Source organism: Nicrophorus vespilloides, unplaced genomic scaffold (assembly GCF_001412225.1).
Source record: "Nicrophorus vespilloides isolate i.1.1-1 unplaced genomic scaffold, Nicve_v1.0, whole genome shotgun sequence".
Lineage (NCBI taxonomy): Eukaryota > Metazoa > Arthropoda > Insecta > Coleoptera > Silphidae > Nicrophorus > Nicrophorus vespilloides.
In genome coordinates, this window is record NW_017098171.1 from 17,617 (window position 1) to 41,937 (window position 24,321).

The 24,321-nt window shown below is 35.5% G+C and overlaps 1 protein-coding gene across 8 annotated transcripts in view; it reads right to left on the reverse strand.

The window, feature by feature from the left end:
• Window positions 1-209: 209 nt before the first annotated feature.
• Window positions 210-24,321, reverse strand: part of LOC108561788 (protein lap4-like) — a 39,872-nt gene continuing 15,760 nt past the window's right edge. The window contains exons 3-21 of one of the 8 annotated variants that reach the window (XM_017919851.1): window positions 23,086-23,375; window positions 22,293-23,001; window positions 21,599-21,693; window positions 18,658-18,930; window positions 18,167-18,340; window positions 14,939-15,023; window positions 11,686-12,548; window positions 11,042-11,620; window positions 7,693-7,803; window positions 7,454-7,633; window positions 6,878-6,907; window positions 6,408-6,803; window positions 6,069-6,341; window positions 3,405-4,232; window positions 3,172-3,271; window positions 2,887-3,037; window positions 2,515-2,803; window positions 1,992-2,180; window positions 210-955 (exon numbers count right to left, since the gene is read on the reverse strand). In XM_017919851.1, the coding sequence (XP_017775340.1) occupies window positions 692-955; window positions 1,992-2,180; window positions 2,515-2,803; window positions 2,887-3,037; window positions 3,172-3,271; window positions 3,405-4,232; window positions 6,069-6,341; window positions 6,408-6,803; window positions 6,878-6,907; window positions 7,454-7,633; window positions 7,693-7,803; window positions 11,042-11,620; window positions 11,686-12,548; window positions 14,939-15,023; window positions 18,167-18,340; window positions 18,658-18,930; window positions 21,599-21,693; window positions 22,293-23,001; window positions 23,086-23,375 (5,879 nt within the window). In that variant the 3' untranslated portion in view covers window positions 210-691. Of the gene's footprint in view, window positions 956-1,933; window positions 2,181-2,514; window positions 2,804-2,886; window positions 3,038-3,171; window positions 3,272-3,404; window positions 4,233-6,068; window positions 6,342-6,407; window positions 6,804-6,877; window positions 6,908-7,453; window positions 7,634-7,692; window positions 7,804-11,041; window positions 11,621-11,685; window positions 12,549-14,938; window positions 15,024-18,166; window positions 18,341-18,657; window positions 18,931-21,598; window positions 21,763-22,292; window positions 23,002-23,085; window positions 23,376-24,321 lie in introns of all 8 variants that reach the window. The other 7 variants (XM_017919854.1, XM_017919849.1, XR_001891029.1 and 4 more) reach the window with 7 other exon arrangements.

The window sequence follows — 24,321 nt, forward strand, 5'->3', positions numbered from 1 at the left end:
ATACGAAGATTGTCCTTAAAATTCATTTTTTTGCAGTAAAATATACTTTTCACTTACATAATCTGTCAATTATTTACTTATTCAACCTTGAAAGAAACAGTTGTGGTAAGGAAATAGAGGTTTTTGATGGGGAAAAAACTATAAAATATGAAGCTGAAATAGAAAACAACATCTTCTCATAAAAAAATTGGTCGTCAGGTTTAGATATATTTATGATCTCGTTCGGAATTTATTTTTATTTTAAAATTTAAAATGTCCGTCTTATATAAATAGCACAATAATAAACGTCTATTGTATAAAATAACAAACACATACCACCACATTGAAGTTAAGAGACAGTGAAAAAAAAAACTGATGATAATAATAGTTATTAATTAAATAATAGTAATAATGATTTCTCTTCTTATAATTGTTGATGTTCTTGTTGTTTTTTTTGTATATATGTATATAAACTAACATTGAAAGAATGAAAACAAACGTAAAGATATTTGAATACAAGATAAATACTTTGTACATTTAACGCAAAAAATAATTTAGTAACCTAACGCTTAAGAAAGTGAAAAATAAAATATATTATGTATGTATAATAAGTATAATCGAAACGAAATAATAGTAGTGTAAACCCAGATACCCTTGGAAATAAAGAATAGAGATTTTTTTGATGATTTCTATATACCAGACGGAATGATTCTCAGTGTTGCTGCTGCTGCTGTTGGTGGGCTTTGCCGCCCTTTTTTGAACGTTTTCGTCGCTTCTTATTTTTGTTGGGCACAGCCGTGTCCAAGTTACGCTCCTCCTCCACCGTAGGCGTGGCCGGCTCCGAAACTGTCTCCTCCCCGTCCACCTCTTCCTCACCGCATTTTGCGCTGTTTCCGTTCAGACCGATCGATAAATGCAAATCATCGTCCGGCTTCGTTAATTCCAAGGATATGATTTTTTCTTGTAACGTTTCCACCTATAAATCGTCGGTAACAAAACAAAGCCGTCTTAAATGTGTTCAATCTGAATCGTACATTACATTACAAATAATAAAAACAATCCAAGACAAAAAAAAAACGATAAAAACAAAAGCTTAAATCTAAAAGCTACCAGTGATTTTCAAATTTGAAAGTGGAAAAGCTTATGACTTCTTTATATTTTACTCAAGTGCTATTCAACACCTATGTGTAATTTCAGTGTACATTTACAAATCGACTTGATATTTTTGATTTAAGTTTATAAATATTTCTATGGTGTTCACAAAACATTTAAAAAATAAATAGGTATTTAAGCCTTAAATTTAGTAAAGTTTATCTTTTTATATCGTTCCTAATAAAATTGGTAAATGTATACATGTTCTTATACATCTTAGAACTAAATAATTGTAGTTTATTACTAAAAAAATCAAGTCGATCTATAAGATTCACAAATTGTATAATTTATTCTATATTATACATTTTGAAAATATGTAATTTAGAAAAGTGTTCAATGAAATTAAGTATGTACAAAAAATACAGAATTTAATGAATACAAGTGATACAATTGACAGAAACTAAAGCTTACACTATTTAAAAAATTGCAATTTATGATACGTTTCAATTGAAATAAAGTGATTTGGTTTTGTATACAAGAAAGTGATTCAAAAGTAAAATATATCGCATGATTTTCTTGAAATGAGAATCACTCAGATACATTTGCAAAATATATACAGAGTGATCAATATTTTCAAACATTGAAGTCACAAAGTATAGATCTAAATCTACTGTACTAAATAATCATAATACCTTTCCAAGCACATGCAGGGAAAGCGACATGCTACCAAAAAAAAAGTACAAAGTACACTAACAATACTAGCAAAGTTAAGGTTTGGTTTAGTTTACATTGATTAATAATCTATATATGAATATATAGAAGACATAGATATATATAGATATAGTGTAGTTGTTAGACTAACCAGAAATGGTGCGTGTGTATTCATGCTGATGAACCTTTTTTTGCTGTTGCTGTTATACCTCTCTTTCAATGAGTTTCTCGACATATTCGACGGTACGGACCCTCCTCTCACCGGTGACTTCGTCCACGTATTCCTCTGTTTTTCTGGTCACCTTTTCGCCGACGATCTTCTCGCTCTCACGGACAGTCGTACTGCCCGGCTTGCTACGAACGGCAAGCCGCGGAAAATCGGCGCTCGACGGCCTCAACTGGTGTTGGCACAGAAAGGAGAGAAGACACACATGCAAAATGCTGTTAGTTTTAGTAGTTTACTTCTTAATCTGCGACGGACAACGTCACTGTTGTTGTCGTCGTCGCTTCCTCGTCCCAATTAAATCAGATATTTCAATATCAACATCGATATATATATATTAACGTTAGGCATACGATTTTCTTTTGTAAATCGAATCGGATTAGTCGAATCAATCAATTAAGTAAACAACAACAAAATCAAACGTCTAAGAGATGCAACATGCGCTTAATTGGAATCGAAATTATAAGGGGAGTTTTGGGGATGAAGGGGATTGTTTGTTTCGCACTTACCTCTACGTTCTCTGCTGTTGGCTCGAGCTGCGTATCACCTCCCGTTCCGACTATATCGCTCATGGATTTTATCACCATCTGAGCCTGGATGGCATCCTGCTCGAGAGACTTTAGTCTTGCTTGTCTCCAAGCAGCTCGTTTCTCTGCACGAAGTGTCCTCTCCTCAGCTGGCGACAGATTGCAATCGTCATCGTCGTTCAACAAACCGTCCTCCCTCATCCTATCCTTCAGTCTTCTCTCCGCCTTCGCGGTTCGCACTATGCCTATTGCACCAATAGTACTGTGTGGCCTACAAAATAAATAACAATTATGATTCACAATAAATTGTCAGCAAACAAGAACTAAGTATAAGTAAACTTTAACAATAATTACCTAGCGGGTTGTGACTCTATGGACTCGTTATCGGAGATATCCAAAACTCCTAAAGAACCCACATCGCATGAAGACAAATTCGCAATTTTCTTTTCTTCTTCCGCCTTCATCCTTTCAACTTCATCAGCGCTCAAGTAACTGAATACCCTTTCTGGAAGACAAAGAAAAGTACATTAAACTATTTATAATAATTAAATAAACGAGGAAACAAAGACTGATTTTTTATGAAAAAAAAATGCAACTAATAATTGAACATTGGGATAAAATAATTCGTTAAGATCTTACCCGCTTTAGGAGATGGTTTCTGGCTTTCCTCCATGGCATTCTCGAAGAATTTCTTCTTGTCACTCACCGACATTTTGTTGTTCTTCGGTGACTGCGGCGGCTAAACACAAGAGAATACAGAAATCCGTGAAACATACCATAAACAATGCACATAATATAAAGATAGATAAATCAACTAAAAAATACTATCAGAGAGATATAATATAAGAGAAATTAAAAGAATTATACGTTACCTTCGAATAGAGCGAAAATCGCTTATAGTAAGTATCATTTTCCTTATCTTTAAAGTGTCCGTCGTGAATGTTAGCGGAATTAGTAATAGAAGTTGCGGATAGTGGTCTTTGTTGGTTGGGAATTGGTGGAGGAGGTTTGCTGTAGAACGTTGCATTGCTAACAATCTCCGGCTGCAACAACAGAGTGTCTGTTTCCGTCGATAAAGTCTGTTTGAGGAGCACCTTTTTGGGCGGCACCGGTGGCGGAATTTTGATTGGTGGAATTTCATCGTCGTTTGGGGGCGGAACCGATGGAAGCGGTGGCGGCACATCGGCTGCATCGCTAACAATGAACTCGAGCAGCGTTTCAGATAAAGGATTTTTCGTTGTCGCGGGTTTCTGCTTGTTTCTGAACACGACATCCGGGTGTTTGGTTTTCAGGTCGATTGGAGCTTGAACCAAAGTCGGATGTGTATGCAGGTTGACTGGTGGAGGCGGGGGCGACATGACGCGGTCATTAGCAACAATATCGGCTTTCCTGACTTCACGAACCGGATTTATGTTTAGCACGGATATGTACGTCTCTGGGGGTGGTTTTGGTAAATTCTCGAATTGCTCGGGCGGATCGATGGGTACAACGAAATCATCGATACTATCATAGATATTTTCAAGTGGAGGCGGCGGCGGAGGAAGCAACAGTAAAGAATCCTCCTCCACCCTCGTTTCTGGTATTATTTTCTTGATGACAAAAGTGACTTGGGTTGGTTTAGGAGACGGGATTGCATTATTATTACAGGTCGTAGTAGTAGTAGTAGAATCCACATGCTCGTTAGTCTTGGCACCTTTATCCTGTCGCAAGATTAAAATCCTTCCTTTAATTTACAACTACATAACAATTGTTCGATGGTAATGGCGATCCCAACCACCGACAGACACCTTGTGCAAAGCGGGTGCGTTTTTTCTTTTTTGATTAAGAATACAAAATTGTATTTCTTTTCTTAGTTGTTGGTGTAAGATTGAAGACATATAATAGAGAGTGCGATTCAGTGTAATTTTTACCAAAAATATATTTGCCATATATCACATAAATTCATTTTGATTCCCAACAATAATAATGATAATTAATATTAATGAAACACAACAACAAGGATAGAGGAAGATCGCAGCGATTTTCCTTCTGAGGTATCTCAAATCAACGAAGCACCATATACGAAATATTGTGTACACACTTAAGCTCTTTAAAAGTTACATAACTAAGATATATATGTGTATATATAATATATACGCCATCATACAAAACTTAACATTGAAATTAACAAGAAATTGAAACGAAAACATCGATTCGCACATAATTCTCCTAAATATTAGACAAACATTGGCAGTACATACTGATAAAATATTCAATATATAATATATATATAGATATAGATGATATGACAACAACGAAAATAATTAACTACATATAGAATTAATGTTAATTTCCATTTGGCAACTACGACGAAACAAAGATATTTCATATATATATAGATTTGTGTGTGTGTGTATATATTTATATAATAAATTTTCCGAAAAGTTTCTCTTCTTAGTTTATATAGCTTATCCACTATTACAAAAGTACCTCGCTCTGAAATAATTGTTATGGGGAAGTTCTCTCTTCATTCTGCAAGAATCGTACTGCGTTATTAAAAATGTGTGTATGTATTTTTTTGTGAATTTCTTCACTAAGATCTACCACAAGACAACAATCATGCTCGCGCGCGCTCCGCCAATAATAACACTATATATGTAAATAAATAAATGGCAAATCATATTTTGGGTAAGATCAAAGAAATAAGTAAAAAGTTTATTTACTTAAAAAAAAAATAAATAGCGTACAGGACTTTGTGCGAACAGAATGTGTGCGATAGTAAAAAATAAATAAATAAAGGAAGCGATTGATGGGAGGAACACAGACCTGCTCTATAATTAGAGAACAATGACAGACACCTATTTGCAAAAAAAAAATAACACAAAGAGAAAATAATACACACAAAACATGTAAAAAAATACAAATAATAACAACATTTAAATCCATTCATCTGCATTGAATTTAAAAGCATTGAAAATTACTTCTCATTGTCAATTACAACTAACCAAAACGTTGATGCACACACTAACATGTGAATGCAACAATAGAAAATGTAATTATTCAATTGGAATAATGCATTTTTATACAATATTTCTTGAAAAGTGCTTGAATTTTCTTCTGCTTATATATGAAATTACTTATATGAAAGAAAAAGAGTTATGAATTCTCTTTTTTCAACTGAATATATCAATAACGCGATACTCGCCAAGTAACAATTACTTGCAACAACACTGACAATTTTCTACTTCCAAACTATAAATTAATACTCTTAAATTAATTAAATATATTTAATTTAGAGTATTTAAAAAGTAATTTTATAATTTTTTCTATACTTTTGTAATATAATTCTACAATTCTATATAAAAATCATCTTTTATTACTATTAAATTTTGATAAGTTAATCATATTTCAATATAGATCAAAATTAATTGAATGCAGAAATTATTAAGAATATAAGTAAATTCAATGACGAATGAATGGATTGAAATAGCGGAGAGGCATCGACATTCTCGACAATGAAATAGCCACAGCTTTAGCTGCTAATGATGAAAACTTACCGTAGTTAGTTGTGGTGCTAAGGTGTGTTTACTCATCACAATTGTTGTAGTTTTAAGTTCGGAATTTGGACCACCTGGCGATTTGGGCGGAACGGCCGCGTCCGGTCCTTGGGCCAAAGTCTCTACAGCTCTCACCACATCCAGAACTTTATCGGCGGGTGTCGTCGGCTTTGCTTCAACCAGTGACATATCCTCGAAATCCTCCTGCACTCTCAACCGTTTCTCCGCTTCCTCTTTCTCGAACTGCACGAGCTCAGATTTCATACGTTGCTCCTGATACGCACAAAAAACAAAGTACATCAACACCTCGTATATATATCATATATCAAATGCACATACCTGCTGTGAATCTTCATCTGGCATATCCAGCGAGCTAACGCTTTGAGATCTGCTGCTCACGGATCCGCCTCTCACCAAACGACCTTCCGCTACGGCTCTGTCCACGTCGATCTTATCATACCCTTTGCAGACTACCATATGAATGGTATCGCCACACATTCTTAGAGTGTTCACCGCCTCCTGATGGGTGGCGCCGAGCAGAGACTTCCCGTTGACTTCGAGCAGCCTCATGCCTGTCTTCAACCTTCCATCTCTTCGCGCGGCTCCCACCGAATTGATCTTAGATATGAAGACGCCCTCGTCGGACCGATCGAGCGGATTACCGCGTTGTCCTTGCAATCCACCCTTGATGTGCATACCGAGCTTCTCGTTGTCCGCTTTCACGATAACCAACTCCTGCGGATTATCATCGAAATTATTAATTAACAGAACAACACATAAAATATCCCAATTAAAACTTTGTTACTCACGGTCGTGTCTACATGTTTAATCTCCAGTTGCTTGGAAACAAAAAGACAAATAATGTACAAAATGTACTTAAAAGACTTACTTTTTTTCTTTTAATCTTAATTTCAAGCAACCGTTTCCATGTAAATTATTACTAATAAGTGAATAATACCAATTTAAAAATATCTTTTTAGCAATAAGCAAAGTACAGTAGTATGTAAGATAGTCATTATAGTATTTAAATATGTTTGAACATATAAAATTTAGTTCATAATAAAAAAAATATTTTTAGTAAATGTATAGATGTTGTAATTAATTGATAAAGTTAGTAAAATATTAGGTAAATACATAAATTTACTATTAATGCATTTTCTGTTTACATACAAAGTTTCTAAGAAACTGAGGCGTATACTAATGAACTTGTTTTATAGTTTTAATGTAGTGCTAGGAAGCGACTACCTTCGGACGCAAAAATATGCAAATTAATTCATTATATTCTCTTTAGTTTCAGCTGAAATTTGCATGTCCATGAAATTAGTGGTTTTACGAAAACGACACAAAATGAATACCATAAAAAAGAGGATGGAAATGAACAATACCTGGTATCCTTCTGGTAGAGGATCGTGCCTGATATTCAATGTAATCTGATCTCCAGGTCGCAGCAGTTCCATCACTGCCTCCTGGTGCGTGGCCTGCGTGACATCGGTGCCGTTGACCTTCAGGATTCTATCGCCGACTCTCAGCTTACCGCATCTTGCAGCTGTTCCACCGAGCACCATCTGCAAACCGCACCTTATTAAGACCACAACATCATCATTAACAGTATACGATAACTCACGTGGGATATGAAAATGCCCGGTTCTTTGGTACCGAATGGAATACTGGAATGATCGGTGCCTCCAATAATACTGAATCCCAGCGATCCCTCGGCCTTGCTCAAGATGACATCCTGCACAGAAGGAAAGGACAAGTGGAAGAGAAATCGATCCGAAGAAAATGAACAAACGTAAACATTACCCACCAACGTTTTCCTTTAACAATCGCAATACAAAAAAGTATCATATCTAAATCTCATATCTTAGTCTCTTACAAAAAATTAAAAAGGTGCGAAACCCCAGCAATTTTACATCCTTTTCGCATCGAAGCATTTATTATTATTAATATTAATTAGCTTAGGACAAATCCGATGTGATACTTTCAATGAATGTGATGGAAAAGGAAACAACCAACTAAAAAAATATATCCAAATGAAAAGTAAATTTCTAATGAAACAAAAGATATTCCAGTTCGGTTCGGTGATTATTACTATATATGTAAATATAATAAATAAAAATATGTAATAAAATACTCTAAAAGTGTAAAAATTAAGGAGATTAAGCGGAAATCAAGGACAGTAGTATATAATAATTATTGTAAGGAGGAAAACCGAGATTGTCAGATCCTGTTACCTGCGTGTCTTCGCTGCACTGTGGATGAGGCCCCAAAACAAATCTAATACAAGTGTTATTGTTTTGAAAAGTTTAGAAACGAAAAATTATTAATAAAAACATACCAACCAAAAACCAAATCACTAGAAAGAATATAAAAAGTAATCGTTAGGTGTGTAGTAAGCCGTGCAAATAAACAAAACAAACAAACACAAATGTGGTGATGTCTTTTCAATTCATATATTTTGTTTCCTATTCCCGTTCCCGTTGGGTTATTCACAATGTAAACAAGGAACGATCATAATCATTAAAATCAATATCACAAATATGTTATCGCCCCATGATAATGCTGATAAATTGGGTTACTTTATACATAGAAGTCTCATATCGAGGCCACTCGATTCCTAATTAAAAAGAAAAATGTTGATGTTTACACCTTTGTACAGTTTATTAGACCATTAGTTTTTTAAAATTTTAATGATGAGTTTTAATGTTAATAATCAGTATTAAATATTAAAAGAACATGAAAACAAAATACAACAAAACAATATATGAAAAGCAAAAATCGATGAAAACTATTTTTTTTAAACAAATCATTTCAATTAATTAAAACAATTATAATTTCTAATCAAAACTAAACTATTTATCTTAACTCAATTAAAAAAAAACGATTAGAAAGCTTTTAATTAAAAACGAAAACAATTAAAATAAATACAAAGCTATGAGAAATGTATAAAGGCGTGTATTTTTTTATAAATCTTTTTCAAGGAAATGTTCTTTGGATTTAACGTTGATTTTTTAATTAGTTTGATGAAGCATAGCCTTGATGAATTAATATTGATGGGTAATGAAACATGCAAAAAAAAATATTAATGACTCAATTATTTTAGTAATGAATCATACAATGAATGTAGTATTAGTTACCATTGAAGTATCACGCGTCATTTGAAGATTCGCATATGTGGGTCACGCTTATTTCAAGTTCTATTACTTTACATGTTTCAACTAATTTTAAGATTGTCATCAACTAGTCCTAAAAAAGTCGTTTAAAACTGCTTAGGTAATTAAGCAAGTATGAAATAAATACTTAAGTAAATGAGAATGTTTGCTAATAACTATTTAATTAAAGTAAAATCTATTAAACCTACACAGATAATATCTAAGTAATCAATATATGAAAACGTATATGTAAAAAATAAATATGTTTTGTTTTTGTAAATTAATATTTTCATTTCAGTCGTTTCCATAAAGATTTCTTGAAAAAAAGTGATTTGAATAATGGAAATACTTGAAAATCGAAGTTTGCGACGATAAAATATACATTTTCATAGCAATTTAAAGGCGAAACAAAGGTAATGTATAAATATTGAGTAAAACATCGAGCGAATGCGATGGATTTGAGCGTGGGAAATGTGCTACTGTTGTAAAGTAAGAAAATTATAGTAAATTGGAGAACAGCAACAAACAAAAAAAAATGTAGTTCCAACCTTGATGTTGCATTATTCCACGCATCGAAAATTGGACATTGTTAATATTCCCTACGCTACATTAACGAATTCCAACGAAATATCACCTCAGCAAATTCCCTAATCGGTAAATTGCAAAAGTTTGGAACACAAATCAAACGGCAATGGTCGTATATAACGCCCATTTACGATCTTCATTTGTTTCTTTTCCCTTTTATAGAAGACGCCCACAGTTGTTTTTGTCTTCATCTTCATCTAAACGCCCACTGACATCCTCAAAATAGTTATTTTTTAATTAAAAATTTATAATATTTGGATTCAATCAACAAAATTAAAATATTTTTTTCTAACTAACTTAATCCAAGATATCGTTATCAATCATAATCAGTACAGTAAATAAATAAAATATTAAAATGTTAAACGTAATTTTCTTAAAAATACAAATTTTATTTATTTTTTTTACTTTCTTCCAGTTCGAATTCAATCGATAATTTTATTTTTTTTTATCAATCATAATCTGCTCACTCAATAAATAATTAATAATTCGATGTACTATTCTTTGAACCTATCCTAATTCTATTATTATTACTACATTATATATTATTCATCTACGCAATAATAAAATTAAGTAATAGCAAATTCTAATGTATTTTGATTCAAACATTATTTTATAATCCATGTTATCCTTATCGATAGCAATCTGGTAAGTAAATAAACAACTATTGGAATGTTAAACGTAATTACGTTAAGTACACAAATCTTTTAAACCAATCTAATCATATGTACTCTTCTCTTTAAATCCAAATTTGATATTTAGAATCATGTTTAAAAAAGTTAATAATATTTAGATTTTGATTAATTAACTAACTATTTCAACGTAAAAATTAATTTTGTTTGATATAATAATCGTTTGTACTATATATCTAAATCTATGAATACTGTTTTGAGATTTTTTTTGTTGTTACAAGTAATTATTAGATCTATATTGTATGGAATATGGTATAATGCATATTATTTCGAGTTGAGTTAAATGGTCTGATATTGATTTGTAATTTTCACCTATCTGTTTAGCACCTGAACGCAAATCCCCGCAAGTGCTTACTAACTACTCCATCTAAAATTAGTCAAATAATAAAACTACTCGGTGGGTTAATGCAAATAAAAATACTGTAAAGAGGTTGTGAGTGTCTGTAACCTAAGGTTAAGCATGCATTTAAAGTGGGTGAGTGAGTGTGTGTGTTTGGGTGGAAATATAAATTGATTGGGGCTCTACCATCCATCCCGTCCTTCATACCTCGATAATCAGGGGCGTGACCAGCTTATTATCGGTGATCCGCGTTACCACCGTTTCCGTAAATGTGCTCTTGGTTATGGTCTCTGTAACACGTCCGGGTCCGGTGGGGGCGGGCGGGAACTCAATCGCCTGCTCCGGCTTCCTTATCGTCACAGTGACGTTCTGTATGTGCGCATCGGTAGGGGACGGGACTTGGGGACAGGACTCACCGGGGGAATGGTTTTGGGCATTCGTGTGTTTCAGGAAGTGGGCGGGGATCATTGCCTGGAAATCCTCGTTCGTGATGGGCTTCGGTAGTACCTGAGCATCGTCTCCCTCCAGCGATGACGTCGGCGTCACCGGTTTGTGACTGTTGTTGTTGTTGTTGATCGGAGCGGCGGTGGTGGCGGCGACGGCGATAGGTTCTTGCTTCTCGAGCTTGTTCGGCGATTGGGCTAGGGGTATGGGCGAAGGTGCTTTAGGGGCGGACTCGCTTTGCGAGGTCAGAGCTTTTCTGGGAGCCGGTTGCGGACGCTCCGCTGCTTTCGGCACTTGGTCCACGCCGTTCGTTTTCGAGTGTTCCATTTCCGGCGTCTCCACCTGAACAAACAAAAAAATGATAATTAATATCACTAGAACATGATTAAACTGTTGATTTTCATTACCTTCTTCTCCGGTTCCAAGGATCTCCTGTACCCGGTATACCGATTGGCCATGTAGCTGTTCGGCGAATATAGACCGGAATATGGTTTGGGGAGGCCGTACATCCTGGGGGATTGCTGAGGGCCGGGGGATGGAACGGGGCTACCGCCGTCCTTAGAGATCGGCACGTCACGCTCCACTACGAGTCGCACAAAGCGCTCCAGACCCGTGAGCATACCGACCGCTTGATCATGGGTGGCCCCGCTCAGGTCCACCCCGTTAATAGAGGTCACCTTATCCCCGACCGACAGTTTACCATTGCTGTGAGCCACTCCGCCTTCTGTGATCCTGGATATGTATATGGCATCTGAAGACCCTTTGTACGCGGGCGAGCCCTTTCCACCAGCTATGCTAAAGCCGAAGCCTCTCGAGTCTCTGATCAGCGTGGTGTGGATGGGCACCTTCTGCATAGCCACATCATCTTCGATGGGCGGCAGCGGCGATGGTATCGGATGCTTATGCGGCTCAGGTACCACCAGCACTTCGCCACGCAGCTCGTTATCGCGCACGATGCGCGTCACCTCGCGACATACCTCCAAGATCAGAATCGACCCGGAGGCCTTCAAGATTTCAACGGCATCGTAGTGGCTCACCTCCTGCACGTTCTCCCCATTCACGGTCAACACCTTATCTCCAACCCTCAGACCGGCCAGATCAGCCGGCCCACCGTCCGTCACCCTCGATATAAAGATACCCTCATCGTCGCCCTTGAAGGGTGTCGAACCTCTTCCACCTGCTATAGACAACCCTAATCCGGCCCGAGACCTCTCGATATGTATCTCGTATTTCTCCTCTCTCAATTCGACGGTGGCATCCGATTCACCAACTGCAAAAGAAATTCATATTAAATGAATATAAAAAGCATACTCATATTTTATTACATACTAAATGATAAGAATAGATAGATATATCCATTTTATCACTAATATTTTTCATTTATAGCATACTTTATTCTGAATTAGTGTACTTGCTCATTATTAGTAAAGAATATCAAAGCATAATTTATTACTGATAATCAATCGATACAAGCATAAATATGACTAAAGAATAAAACAAAAAAAAACGTTTATGCGAACAGACAGATAATGTTTAATGTATATCACTATTTACAAATTTATGAATCAAAAGTTTTAAGGAAAAAGTCACACTACTCTCCAATGATAGTGTCCAAATTGTAATTAAATCTTCGACGTATCTTCTAAATAAAATTCTCCTAAAACTTAAGAAAATATTATTTCAAATAATTCCAGTAACATTTTAACACAACATTTACTAAAATTAAAGTAAATAGAAGTTTGCGTTTACATAGAGAAGTTGTTTCACATAATAACGGTACATTCCGTTCATTTTCAATCGTGATCCAATTTATAAGTAAACATAAATGTTAAATCATTATTGGTTAGCATTCAAAAAAAATCGTACATAATGTTATTTTATACTTCTTTATTTGTATTAAGTGAAAGCTAATCTAGAGTCGAGTCGAAACAAAACAAAAAGAGAAGACTTAACAGTTTAAAGATGTAAGCATGGCTATTGCATAAACGTTGTATTGGTACCATATGAATAATAAATTGCTTATTAGTGAAAGTGTTTTTGATGAGGACACGAAATAAAAGATTTCATGACATTTTAATTATCAATATCGAAACACAATAGTATTATTCGAATGCACTTGTGCATTTAAATGCCATGAATACAATACATTTATTTGTTAACTTTTTGCATCATCAATGACAAATAATTTCGTAAAAAAAAAACAAATAGATCAAATACCAAGAAAAAAATATTAAAGTTCGAATAAATAGAAGATAATTTAAAATCTATTTTTCAAATACGATACGAGCACTGAAAGGCTTCGAAGTGCAATGCACTTAGACTATTTACATGATCTCGAAATAATTAATGCGTTCATTAAAAAAAACCCTGTTTGTAGTTAAATACTACTCATTTTTAATTAAAAAAAATGACAATTTTTTTTTTAACTACAAATCATTATTAGAAGATTATTTCAGTAAGTAGTTAAAATTGAATAATGAATTTAAATACTTCAAGAGTTCTGAACCTAATTCCCAATAGTTGACTTCTTAACTGGTTTAAACTGAATTTATTCTTGAAGTTACATTATTGGATGCTTAATTCTTGCTATATGGTTTCGATATTCCATGCGCTCGCTCTTCCGCACAGTAAATTTAAATCCAATTATGTTTCCATTATAATAATTTGCTTTTAGTTGAAAGTTCTTGGGTCTATCTAAATATGTTAATTAAATGCATGCGCTTGCTTTTAAAACTAATTAAAAGACTTTAATCTAATTAAAAAAAAGTGAATATTGCATTATTAATTAAAGCTGATTTGGTGCTATTTATTCATCGTTGTGACAAATCTATTGAATTTGATAATATTGCAGCACAATCAGCAAATATTTGTATGACATTGGAATATCTGCCGTATGGATGTGAAATACAATACGTTGCCATGTGAACGCCTGATTCAATTGAACACAGATTAGTTTGTTCCTCTTGGAATTGTTCTCTGTCTGCTTGATGTTGCATAAGATCCGAATTAAAGTCAAATTATTTCGTGTGTTTTAAAATGCTTTTAAACGGATTTAGTTAATATTTCTACTTTAGCAAAATATTAATATTATGCGTGGTTTGTAGGTGACTCAAGCCACCTTGACAATAGGATCCAAAACAAAATGAGCACCGATTCGAGACGAAGAATGTATGTATTACACAAATAGTTGAATTGAATCTCCAGTTTAATTGCGTTACTGACCTGTGTATCTTAGGATTTGCGTTCGCTTTCGGCGTGCTGAAAGTGGGGATGGTGCAGGATTGCGGGAGGAAAATTTGACCACGGAAGCTTTGGACCTGGGAAGGGTACCTGCGCGGATGTTCACCACAGAACCGCCACGCGATTTAATCCGAATCTTTGGTAAAGTGCTCATGGTTGCGCGGCGTTAGCATTTAGCAATTAACCGAACTAATTGCAGGTGAGAAACAACAAAAATTGATCACTGGGTCGCGACGATAAGATAAGAACATTTTTGGTGCGGACGCAGATTCCGCGCGCGACGTTCTGCTCCCACGGCCTGACTATCAAGTACTAATTCAGAACAAACTAAGCTTAATCTCCTACCACCTAGTACTCGCGCACACGGCGCGTACTTACTTAGAGTACGCCCACGCTCGTAAGAAAGGTACTTGCACTCACCTTGGCTGCGATCTCCGAGCGATTCCGTCGGCGTAGTCGTCGTGGTGCTCATCCTGTCGCTGTCCTCCTCCTTGCGTTTCATGGCCTGAGGAAACAGTCGAATTACTCAATATGCAGACAATTAGTAGACAACATAAACAACAGCAAACAACAAATAGAAAGAAAGAAACTCGCACAGCAAACAAAATAATTGTTACTATCAACTACCGATTAAAGGAGATCGCTAAAGAAAAAGCTCGGAACCGCTCATCTAAGCAACCCCACATCACTACTCGCATTATCCTCCTACTCGTAAATAATGAAACAAACGAAGCTCTCGAATTATAATGTAAAATAATATAATACAAAATTGCATACAAACAAAAACAACTGTTGCCTTTCCGCTTACAAACATAAATAGATGTTTGTTGAAACTCTCTGCGAATTTATAATAGATAAAAAGTTATCTTATGTTCCCAAAATACATGGTAACAGGTTGTATTCTTGTGTGAATTGAAATAAACAAAAAATGTATGGGCGTACATGGAAATCGTAGAGGAGCTAATTTTCGCTCCTATATAGTAAACAGTTTCTAAAGTCGGCGATGACATCACCTTTACAAAAGTCAATCGAGACGTGTTTTACGCAATTTATAAATAGAATGAAACACGATACACTTTCTTGCAAGGAAAATACATTGTTGCGGGAAAAGTTTATAAAAAAAATATATATAAATGGAAGGTAATTTTCCGAGAGGTTTCAGCTTCTTCTTTCTTTTTCAAACCCTACGCCAGCGAACTTTAAATGGGAGGGAAATGAAGATCAATGTAAAATTGCCTTCGTAAAAGTTTTCTCTTGAAGGACGGAAAATAATAAAGTTTTGTTTCGCAACGTGCGGTGAAAGGACGAACATTTTAAATTTTAAATATTCCACATTTTATAGACCATTTTTTTTTGTTATTGCGTTACAGCATTACTTCTTTAAGTATGGTGAAAAAATATTATGAATTACATCATAGAAATAGTAGTAGTATTAGCATCATTTGTAGGATCATTCATAAAATTATCACAATACATATTACTTAAGTTTTGAAGTAAATCATTGATGAAATCAATAATATTATTATTTTATATTATTTTAAGATCAAATGTGTAAGAAATAATTTATTTCTTTAAATTAAAGTGTATAGGTTTATGCAAATTTCTAAATTTATATATAGCTTCAAACATTGCCCTGCGCAATTATCGACAGTGTTAACGTTCAAGGCTGAAAAATAGACAGCAGAAAAAGACTTGTAGTATTTCCAATTATTTAAATTTCTAGAAAGCAAAGTAACGTCAATGCAAGAAACACGCATTTATAGGTGTTATATTCGATAAGTCTTGGGACTAATACATTTTTTGTCATTTCGAATCTTCTATTATTATAAATCTATTTATATTTTCGTGAATATAAAATTATCGATAGATAAATTATTTTCATTCATGATTAAAGTCAATTAATAACCAATCAATTGTAATTGGAGCGAGCTTAATGCATGTATCGTCGTTGATAGAGACTGCGGAAATCCGTGGATACGTCGAGGATTGAAACATTAAAAAAAAATAAGATCAAACAAATATGGGACCGGGGCTTCGCATTATCTAAGATCTGAGCTTCCCGAATGATTTGTGTGTAGCGGAATAACGCAAATCCCGCAGAGTCACGTGCTTTAATACCATTACGTCGGACTAGATACGAATCGAAATCATATTTCTCGTACTCCTCAAAACGACGGAAGAATAAACAAACAAAAAAAAAAGGAACGCTAGAACTGGGACCTCTCTCTACTCTAGCCGCAGCTATTATTGTAATTTGCGTCGTCGAGGAGAGAAAACGCCTTCCTCTCTTCGGAACGGTAAAATATGCATTTTGCCTCTCTGCGAACGGAGAAAGGCCGTTCGCGCTGCTGCAGCAGGCAGTTTGTAGGGCGCGAACGAGCAGAGAAATAAAGCAAACAACGAACGTGGATAGTTTCGAAATACTCGTGAATAATACGGCAAATAGCGCGCGATAAGCGATTAGGCCGACGATGATAAGATCACGTCGGACGGAATAATGCAGCAGGAGTTGATGGTAAGAGAGGAGTAGAAGGAGGAGGTGGATAAATGGGACAGTTGGAAATCGGTTAGGTGGTGGAGGTGCCCATTATCCGAAACCGGAACGCTAATTAATCGGCTATTGCAGAGAGCGCGCAGAGAAAGGGAGCGGAAAAGGCAACAGCGAAGACGAAACAAAGGGCGCTCGAATCGATACATCCGAGCGCCGCAGATGTAATTAACGTGAAAAAAATATACAAGAACAAAATTAATATAAATAAGAAAACAAACAAACAAAGAAAAAGTAACAATTATGTATATGTATGCAAAAGCATTGAACTCAGTTTGCGAAATTGGATAATACAAGAAATGCGCAAAACTTATTTCGAATTGAGCTTGAATTACATTCTTATCAATATGTAAGAAAATATAGAGATTATGATTTAAGCTAGGTAAAGATTAGTTGGTTTAGGTTGGATTGGCAACTTTAAGAGAATGCAATAATTATAGGTGTAGTGAGTTTATGGTGAAACACCGTTAAAACAATTTCTGGTGTTACGCCAATAAAACTAATGGATAGAAGACAAGTACAGGCCTCCAGGAATTGATACATAAGACTGTAGCACAGATTTCAAGTGAAATATCAAAGACCAAGATGCGGAAATTTGTACCTGGAGAACATCTATAAACATCCAATAAAATTAAAAAAAAAACGTAACATAAATTTGGTTCTATTAAGTGATAGATTGATTATAGAATCTTCAGGTACAGTGGATGGATGTCTTTAGAATACGGAATATTGATCATTAGAGATAAAAATCATCATTGTACTTATTAATGTGGTTGACACCAGCAATTGAATATATTGATTCAGAAAAGAAGTAGAGAGGACTTGTTACAAATTCTTCAGGTGCTTTGGATGAGGGATGAGGCATACTGTGAATTAACAGGATTGATTATTTGAAAATGCTCAACGGCTATTGAAAAGTTTTGATTCTCATAACTAGTTGTACATAATATAAAATGCGCAACAGTTGAGTATTGAACTTAGGACAATTTATTAGTTTTGAGCATTCATTTCAGGTATTACACGAATTCACATGTAGAGTATTTACACACATATACATATATATACTTATAAATACGGAGTTGTGTTTTGTTCTTCTAGACCTGTGCAATGATCGAAGCCACCTTGTCTTTATCAATCGTGGCCGCGTTGATGCGCTTGTTCTTCAGATGATGCGGGGTGTCGCGACGGTGAAGGCGCACGGGTCGCGACGCCACATCCGATTCTTCGATCTCCGAAAGGCCGGTCGCAAATCCGACCCGTTTCCTCGCCAAATCCTAAGTACACACACACATCTCTCTCATCTATCTTCCATGCATCTCGTATACACATAAATATACGGCTGAGGTCGCATACACGACCTAAGACGTGTTCATGATTGGATATTGTTTATGATGGATTAGTACTCGATTAACACCGATATACAATGAAGTCGATGTTAAGTTCAAGTGAACCGAATGTGGATTAAGCCGGTTACTCAGTACGAGATACTACTTTTGAAGTAATTTGTGATTATGATTAATACAAGTATCGCTTAGTGAGTAGCCGGCTTTTGATTTATCGTAAAAAAACATTTAAAAAAAAATTGACTTACATCATCAGTGTCATCTTCGAGGCTCGGTTCGCTGCTCTCCTCGTTGCCGTTGTCGATGGTTGTGGACAGCGGGGGCGGCGGGACCGGAGCCGGGACGGTAGCAACGGCTGCGGCGACGACCTCCGGCGGCTGCTGGTCGATGATTGGAACGGTTTCCGTGGTGGCCTGCAGCTCGCCGCTCTCCTCCAGCGAATTCTGACCCTTGGAAAAGAGCTTGTGAGCTTTCGCCTTGAGCTCACGCGGATGCGGCGTGTTCTGCCGGACGAACGGTGTCTGCTTGTTCGAAAGTGACCGAAAACAAAAAGAAAGAGAGAGACGAGCGGAAAATCTCGAATTAGTTCACAATGGTCGACCACTTGACCTCTGGCCCGAAGAACCCCTGGTTCTCCGGCTCCGTACACGCACCCACCACCAACTACAATCTATCCCGTCCTTCTCCACCTCTACCCTTCCTACATGCACTCCACGTCTAATTAACTAATTAATTGCAATTGCACGCCACTCTCAGAGGCACGTATAGTGTATCACTTAGCAAACCACAAACATAAATTTCACTTTTTTTTCTTCTCATTTACAAACGTGCATTAATAACGGAACAGATAGATCTCTGTGCAGTTGTCCCAATAAATAATATTTCTTCAATTTTCCTAGTTCTATACAAAACACATGTTGCCTAACAGTTGCAAGCTGTGAATCATCAAATAACTATTCAAATATTATCCACGGCAACCAATTAATTTTCGTTATAAATTGTAATAAACATTATTAATAACAATAACGCATATTGTCCCACAAAATTAACGTATTTACATAAATTAATATGAACAATAACATATCAAATTATTTATTTGGTCCTAATAAATTTTAGTTTCATTTTTTTTTTCATACAAAAAATATTTGTTTAGACATTTTAGTTATTATATTTCCTTTAATTAAATTAAATTGTTGAAAAAGTCTGTTAATAAAATAAAACGTTCAAATTAATCATGCGTGCGATTTCACCAAAACGATGAAGTTGTAATAATAATCATTTTACGATTTAAAAATTAACCACGATTTCCGTTCCAAATTCACAAACAAATCGTGCTGTGTACGTAAATTAATAACATCCCATTTGCATTTCCGTACATTTTAATTGGTTCGTTACGTTTGTATGCAAATCAAATCAATATACAAACATAATTTATAACGGATATGTAACAAAAAGAAGGCAAATCCTAATTTGAACATTATAAATTTGTCGAAATATACAAAAAAAAACTGCAGTTAAAATCAACGGGAAAACACTTGGAATAAACATTTTAAAGAAAAAAATGTTAGATAATCGAATGCAATTGGAACGACACCTAGAAGAGACTGATGATGATGGTGTGTATCTCCAATTATGCAGGATATCAGCGTATTCAGTTCAAGCTGTTTCATTTCTCGTAAATAAAGCAACATTTTCCGAACTGCCGTGATTCGCCCGTAATGACTATAATTTCAACCCATTTTAAAAGATCTCGAAGGAATGCCGATAACAGCGTTACAGTTATGCGCACTTTCCTGTTCCTCTCCTCCTCTTTGCGTTTGTTTTTCCACTGTACCTTTCTATACTGCCTGGTCGTGGAACAGTTAAAACAAAGGACGCCCCATTTATATTCCGCGTTTCGTCAAAATAGTTCATTTATCCTTCTTTTTTTTTTGCTTGCCATCAATTTATCAACGTGCATTTCATTTGCATACGTCCATTTCCTGACCTCGGCCTATTCATCCACCATTAAGACATAAATTACTCCGCTGGTAAATACAAATACTAATAACTTGCGCCCATTGACATTTCAAACCCGCAATATGAAGAATCGGTCCATTCATTGTCCATTCCATAAACCCATTTATATAAATGTCATTCAAAAATAATTTACACAAATATGGGATTATCGTTGTAAATAACTAAAGAATACATGAAATGTCTTTGATGAAAACCTGCCCAAATTTATTATATAATCTACAAAAAAGTATTCTTTGTATAAAGAAGAGAAGTTCTTACTTTATGTAAGAAGGAAATGAACAAATTAGTTTTTGTTTCAAATAATTATAAAAAGAATTAAATATATACAATTAAACGGTGATTAGTTTGCATAATAAACCCTACTGATTCTAATATGTTTAGTATACTTACCATTAAGACGAAAGACAAACTAAGAATAATAATAAAATGGAAATGTAAACTAAAAAAAAGCATTTTTAAAGGATAATGGATCAAATATACAATAAAGGAGGAAATTTATACAGATGTGTATATATATGTACAAACAAATTACAAAACCCACAAAAGTAAATTAAAAGATACAAACATGCTATGGAAAATAATTTATTACTTACAATAAATAAAATGATACAAAAAAACGTGAAAGAAAAATAACATAAATTAAAATTGAAGAGTTGAATAATCTACACTACACAACTTCTAGTTTTATCCAATCCCCTACAGAACAACCACTAATTACAAAATAAATAATAAATATTAATTGGCAAGAGAAGAGATTAGAAGAAAAAGTGTTTTGTGAAAATTAAAAAGAAGATCATGCAATTTTGTTTGTTTTTTTTTCGTTCTTTATCAAGCAATTATACGAAGCATTGGAATGAAAGATAATTTTAGTTTACATTTCCAATCGATTATCCTATATGCTCTAACCTGAGATTTCATTAGAAACTAAACACTAGTGAGATCTTAATTAAACCTTGTGTGTTCGTGTTAATAATAAATATTTATATAAAAAAAAAAACTTGTGTAAGTACGTCTTTTGTGCAACGATTGTGCATGGTCAGTGTGAATGTGTTAATCGTTATTGTTTATGGGAGCCAGCATGTAGTAGCTCTCGCTTCGGTATAGTCGCCGATTGAAACATTGTGTAAACCAACCCCACCATAAAGGACATTTTGGAAGAAAGGTGCTCACCTCGCGACAATCCTGGTCCTGCGAATCGACGAACTTGACGGAATGAGTGCGGCTCGCCTCCTTCTCCTCCCAGTCATCGTCAGTCTCTGGATTATCTGAACGCATCACACTCCCATTAGATAGGATAGGGGTTACATCACACCGATACAAGCGCCCATCAGAAGCTGACAAATACAACGACGTGCAAAAAGAAAAGAACATTCCACGTATGATACAGATGATGATGATGTATGCGATAGGCGTACTCCGATAATAATCAGAAAAAAACAGTTTTCTAATGCTGAATTTTCCAAACGTTTTTCTATAATTAAATCAAAATATAAAAAACACAAGTGCTTAAGAGAAGTTTGAACTTGAATAGTTATAGATTTACATTATTGACTCTCTAGAATTTAATTAGCGTACTTTTAAGAAGTCTTGAGACCTAAAAATATGTTTTTTTTTGTATTGATTGATAAATTTTAATTAAATGAAAACATTTCATCATTGATAATTTGTTCCACGCAATACTAGCTCAAATTGCTGATTATTGTTTTTCGGTTTTCGGCCTGAATTCGCATATTGTGATTAAGATATATACATTGGATGAGTGATTGACACATATGGAAGTCGGTGATGGAGAAAATAGAGTAATAGAGTAGCAAGCAGAGTAAGGAGAAGAAGGTGCGTGAGGCTGTTGCTGGTGGTCACTTACCTATCGTCGGCTGATACTCTTGCTGCGGCAAAAGGAAGCAAGTTAATACTGTGGTACCGGTGGCAGGATCGGTGTCCGTCTGGAAGGTGAGCAAGGACTGCGCTTGATTCTCGCTCAGCCAGACGGCTTTTAGGGCAAGCTGCAGGAGCGTAACCGGCAGATAGGGAAGCCGATTGCCGGATACGTCGAGGACGTGCAATCTTTTGCAGTTGCCGATAGTATCGGGCAAGAGCGTGAGCCTATTGTCCCGGAGGCTGAGCACGCCGAGCTCGATAAGGTTCCCGATTTCTTCGGGGATCGTCGACAGCGTGTTCCTGTCTATATTTAAATTCGTCAATTTCACTAATTTACCTATCTGCCTAGGTACCTCGTTCAGGAAGTTCTCAGTCAGTATCAGTTCCTGCAGATTCGTACAAAAGCCTATGTTAGAGTTTAAAATAGTTAATCTGTTTTGGTCCACTTTCAGAATGGCGAGTTTGCTCAGCCTGCCGATGCCGTCGGGCAGCATTTCCAGCACGTTTTGCGACAGGTGCAGGTCGGTCAGACTCTCCAGGCCGGACATCTCCTCAGGAAGCGATTCCAACCTGTTCTCTGATAAATCCAGGCATGTTAGGTTCTTCAGTCGACCAATTTCTGACGGCAATCGCTGCAGATTGTTATGGTCCAACCAGAGCTCTTGCAACGCAGGCAGCTCTCCGATTAGCGCTGGCTGCAAACATCACCAAAACAAAAAAGAAAGTGGATTAGTTATGATTAGATTAATGCGTTTCGCGTTAAGGGATGATTGTCCTACCAGTTCTTCGATTTCATTATCACCTAGATCGAGGCGCTCTAGTTTCCTGAGTGATGCCATAGAGCCGGGCAACTCCTTGAGCAAGTTTTCTCTCAGCTCCAGCGATGTAAGGGCTGCGAGCATGCCGAAGTCCGTCGGAAGGGACGTCAGCGACATGTCGTTCAGCCCCAGGACGGATAGGGAACGCAATTGACTGAAGGTGGGCGGCAACCTGGGTATAGGGTTCGAACTGAAATCGGCCACCTGCAGGGAGCGCAGCGCGCCAATACTCTCTGGTATATCAGGAATATCTGCGAAACAAAAAAAGAAGATATTCACATTACAAATTTTACATTCATAACTCGAGGCACGTCAACGCACGAACTCCTTCCTCTCCACAGCTCGGAGCTCATTTTAGCCGTCTATTTTATTTAGCATCACATCTGTGTATTATTATACACGCACACACTGATCGCTAGTTTATTTACATTAAAAATTCCTTCACAAGGCCTTAGGTACATACAAATCATCGAAAATAGTACTTCAAACCCAAACCGACCGTAAATAATTCATTACCCTACCTACTTGATGTAAATTTAGTTTATTAACTTCCATAGGGTTGGAATACTTTTCCAAAAAATACACAATTTAAATACAATGACGACAACTCATTTCAACAAAATTACAGTGAAATTACTAAGCAAATTGAACAATTTAAACAAAAAGATATTTTATTCTTAGTATCAAATTATAAACGAAAATTCGATATAAACTAAATTTGGCAGAAAGGACAACCAATAAATTTCGTAATTAAATAAATAAAAAATAAACCAAACTTTAATTTCAATTGGATTTCAATTAACAAAATCCACCTCTACACACAACAAAAGATTTTTATTCCAATAACATACTTCCAAAACAATAGCAACAATACAATTATTCATTGTATACAATTTGAAAGTAAAAAAATGATCAATGCCAATCTCTATTCAAAAGAAATGAAAATTTAACGATCACATTCAAATCTAAATATGATTCATTAAAACATATTTTTTATGTAGCGAATATAGTTAAAATTTCTAAGAACAAATAAAAAATTCATGAATAATTACATTCCCAACGTTAGTTACGTAAAATAGTAGCATGAAAATACAATAGACTATATTATTTAGTTGAAGTGTTAAGTTTACACCAGATATTCAAACAGGTTCAAACTTCAAATTTTATGTAATTTTTACACCTCGTATGTAACAAATA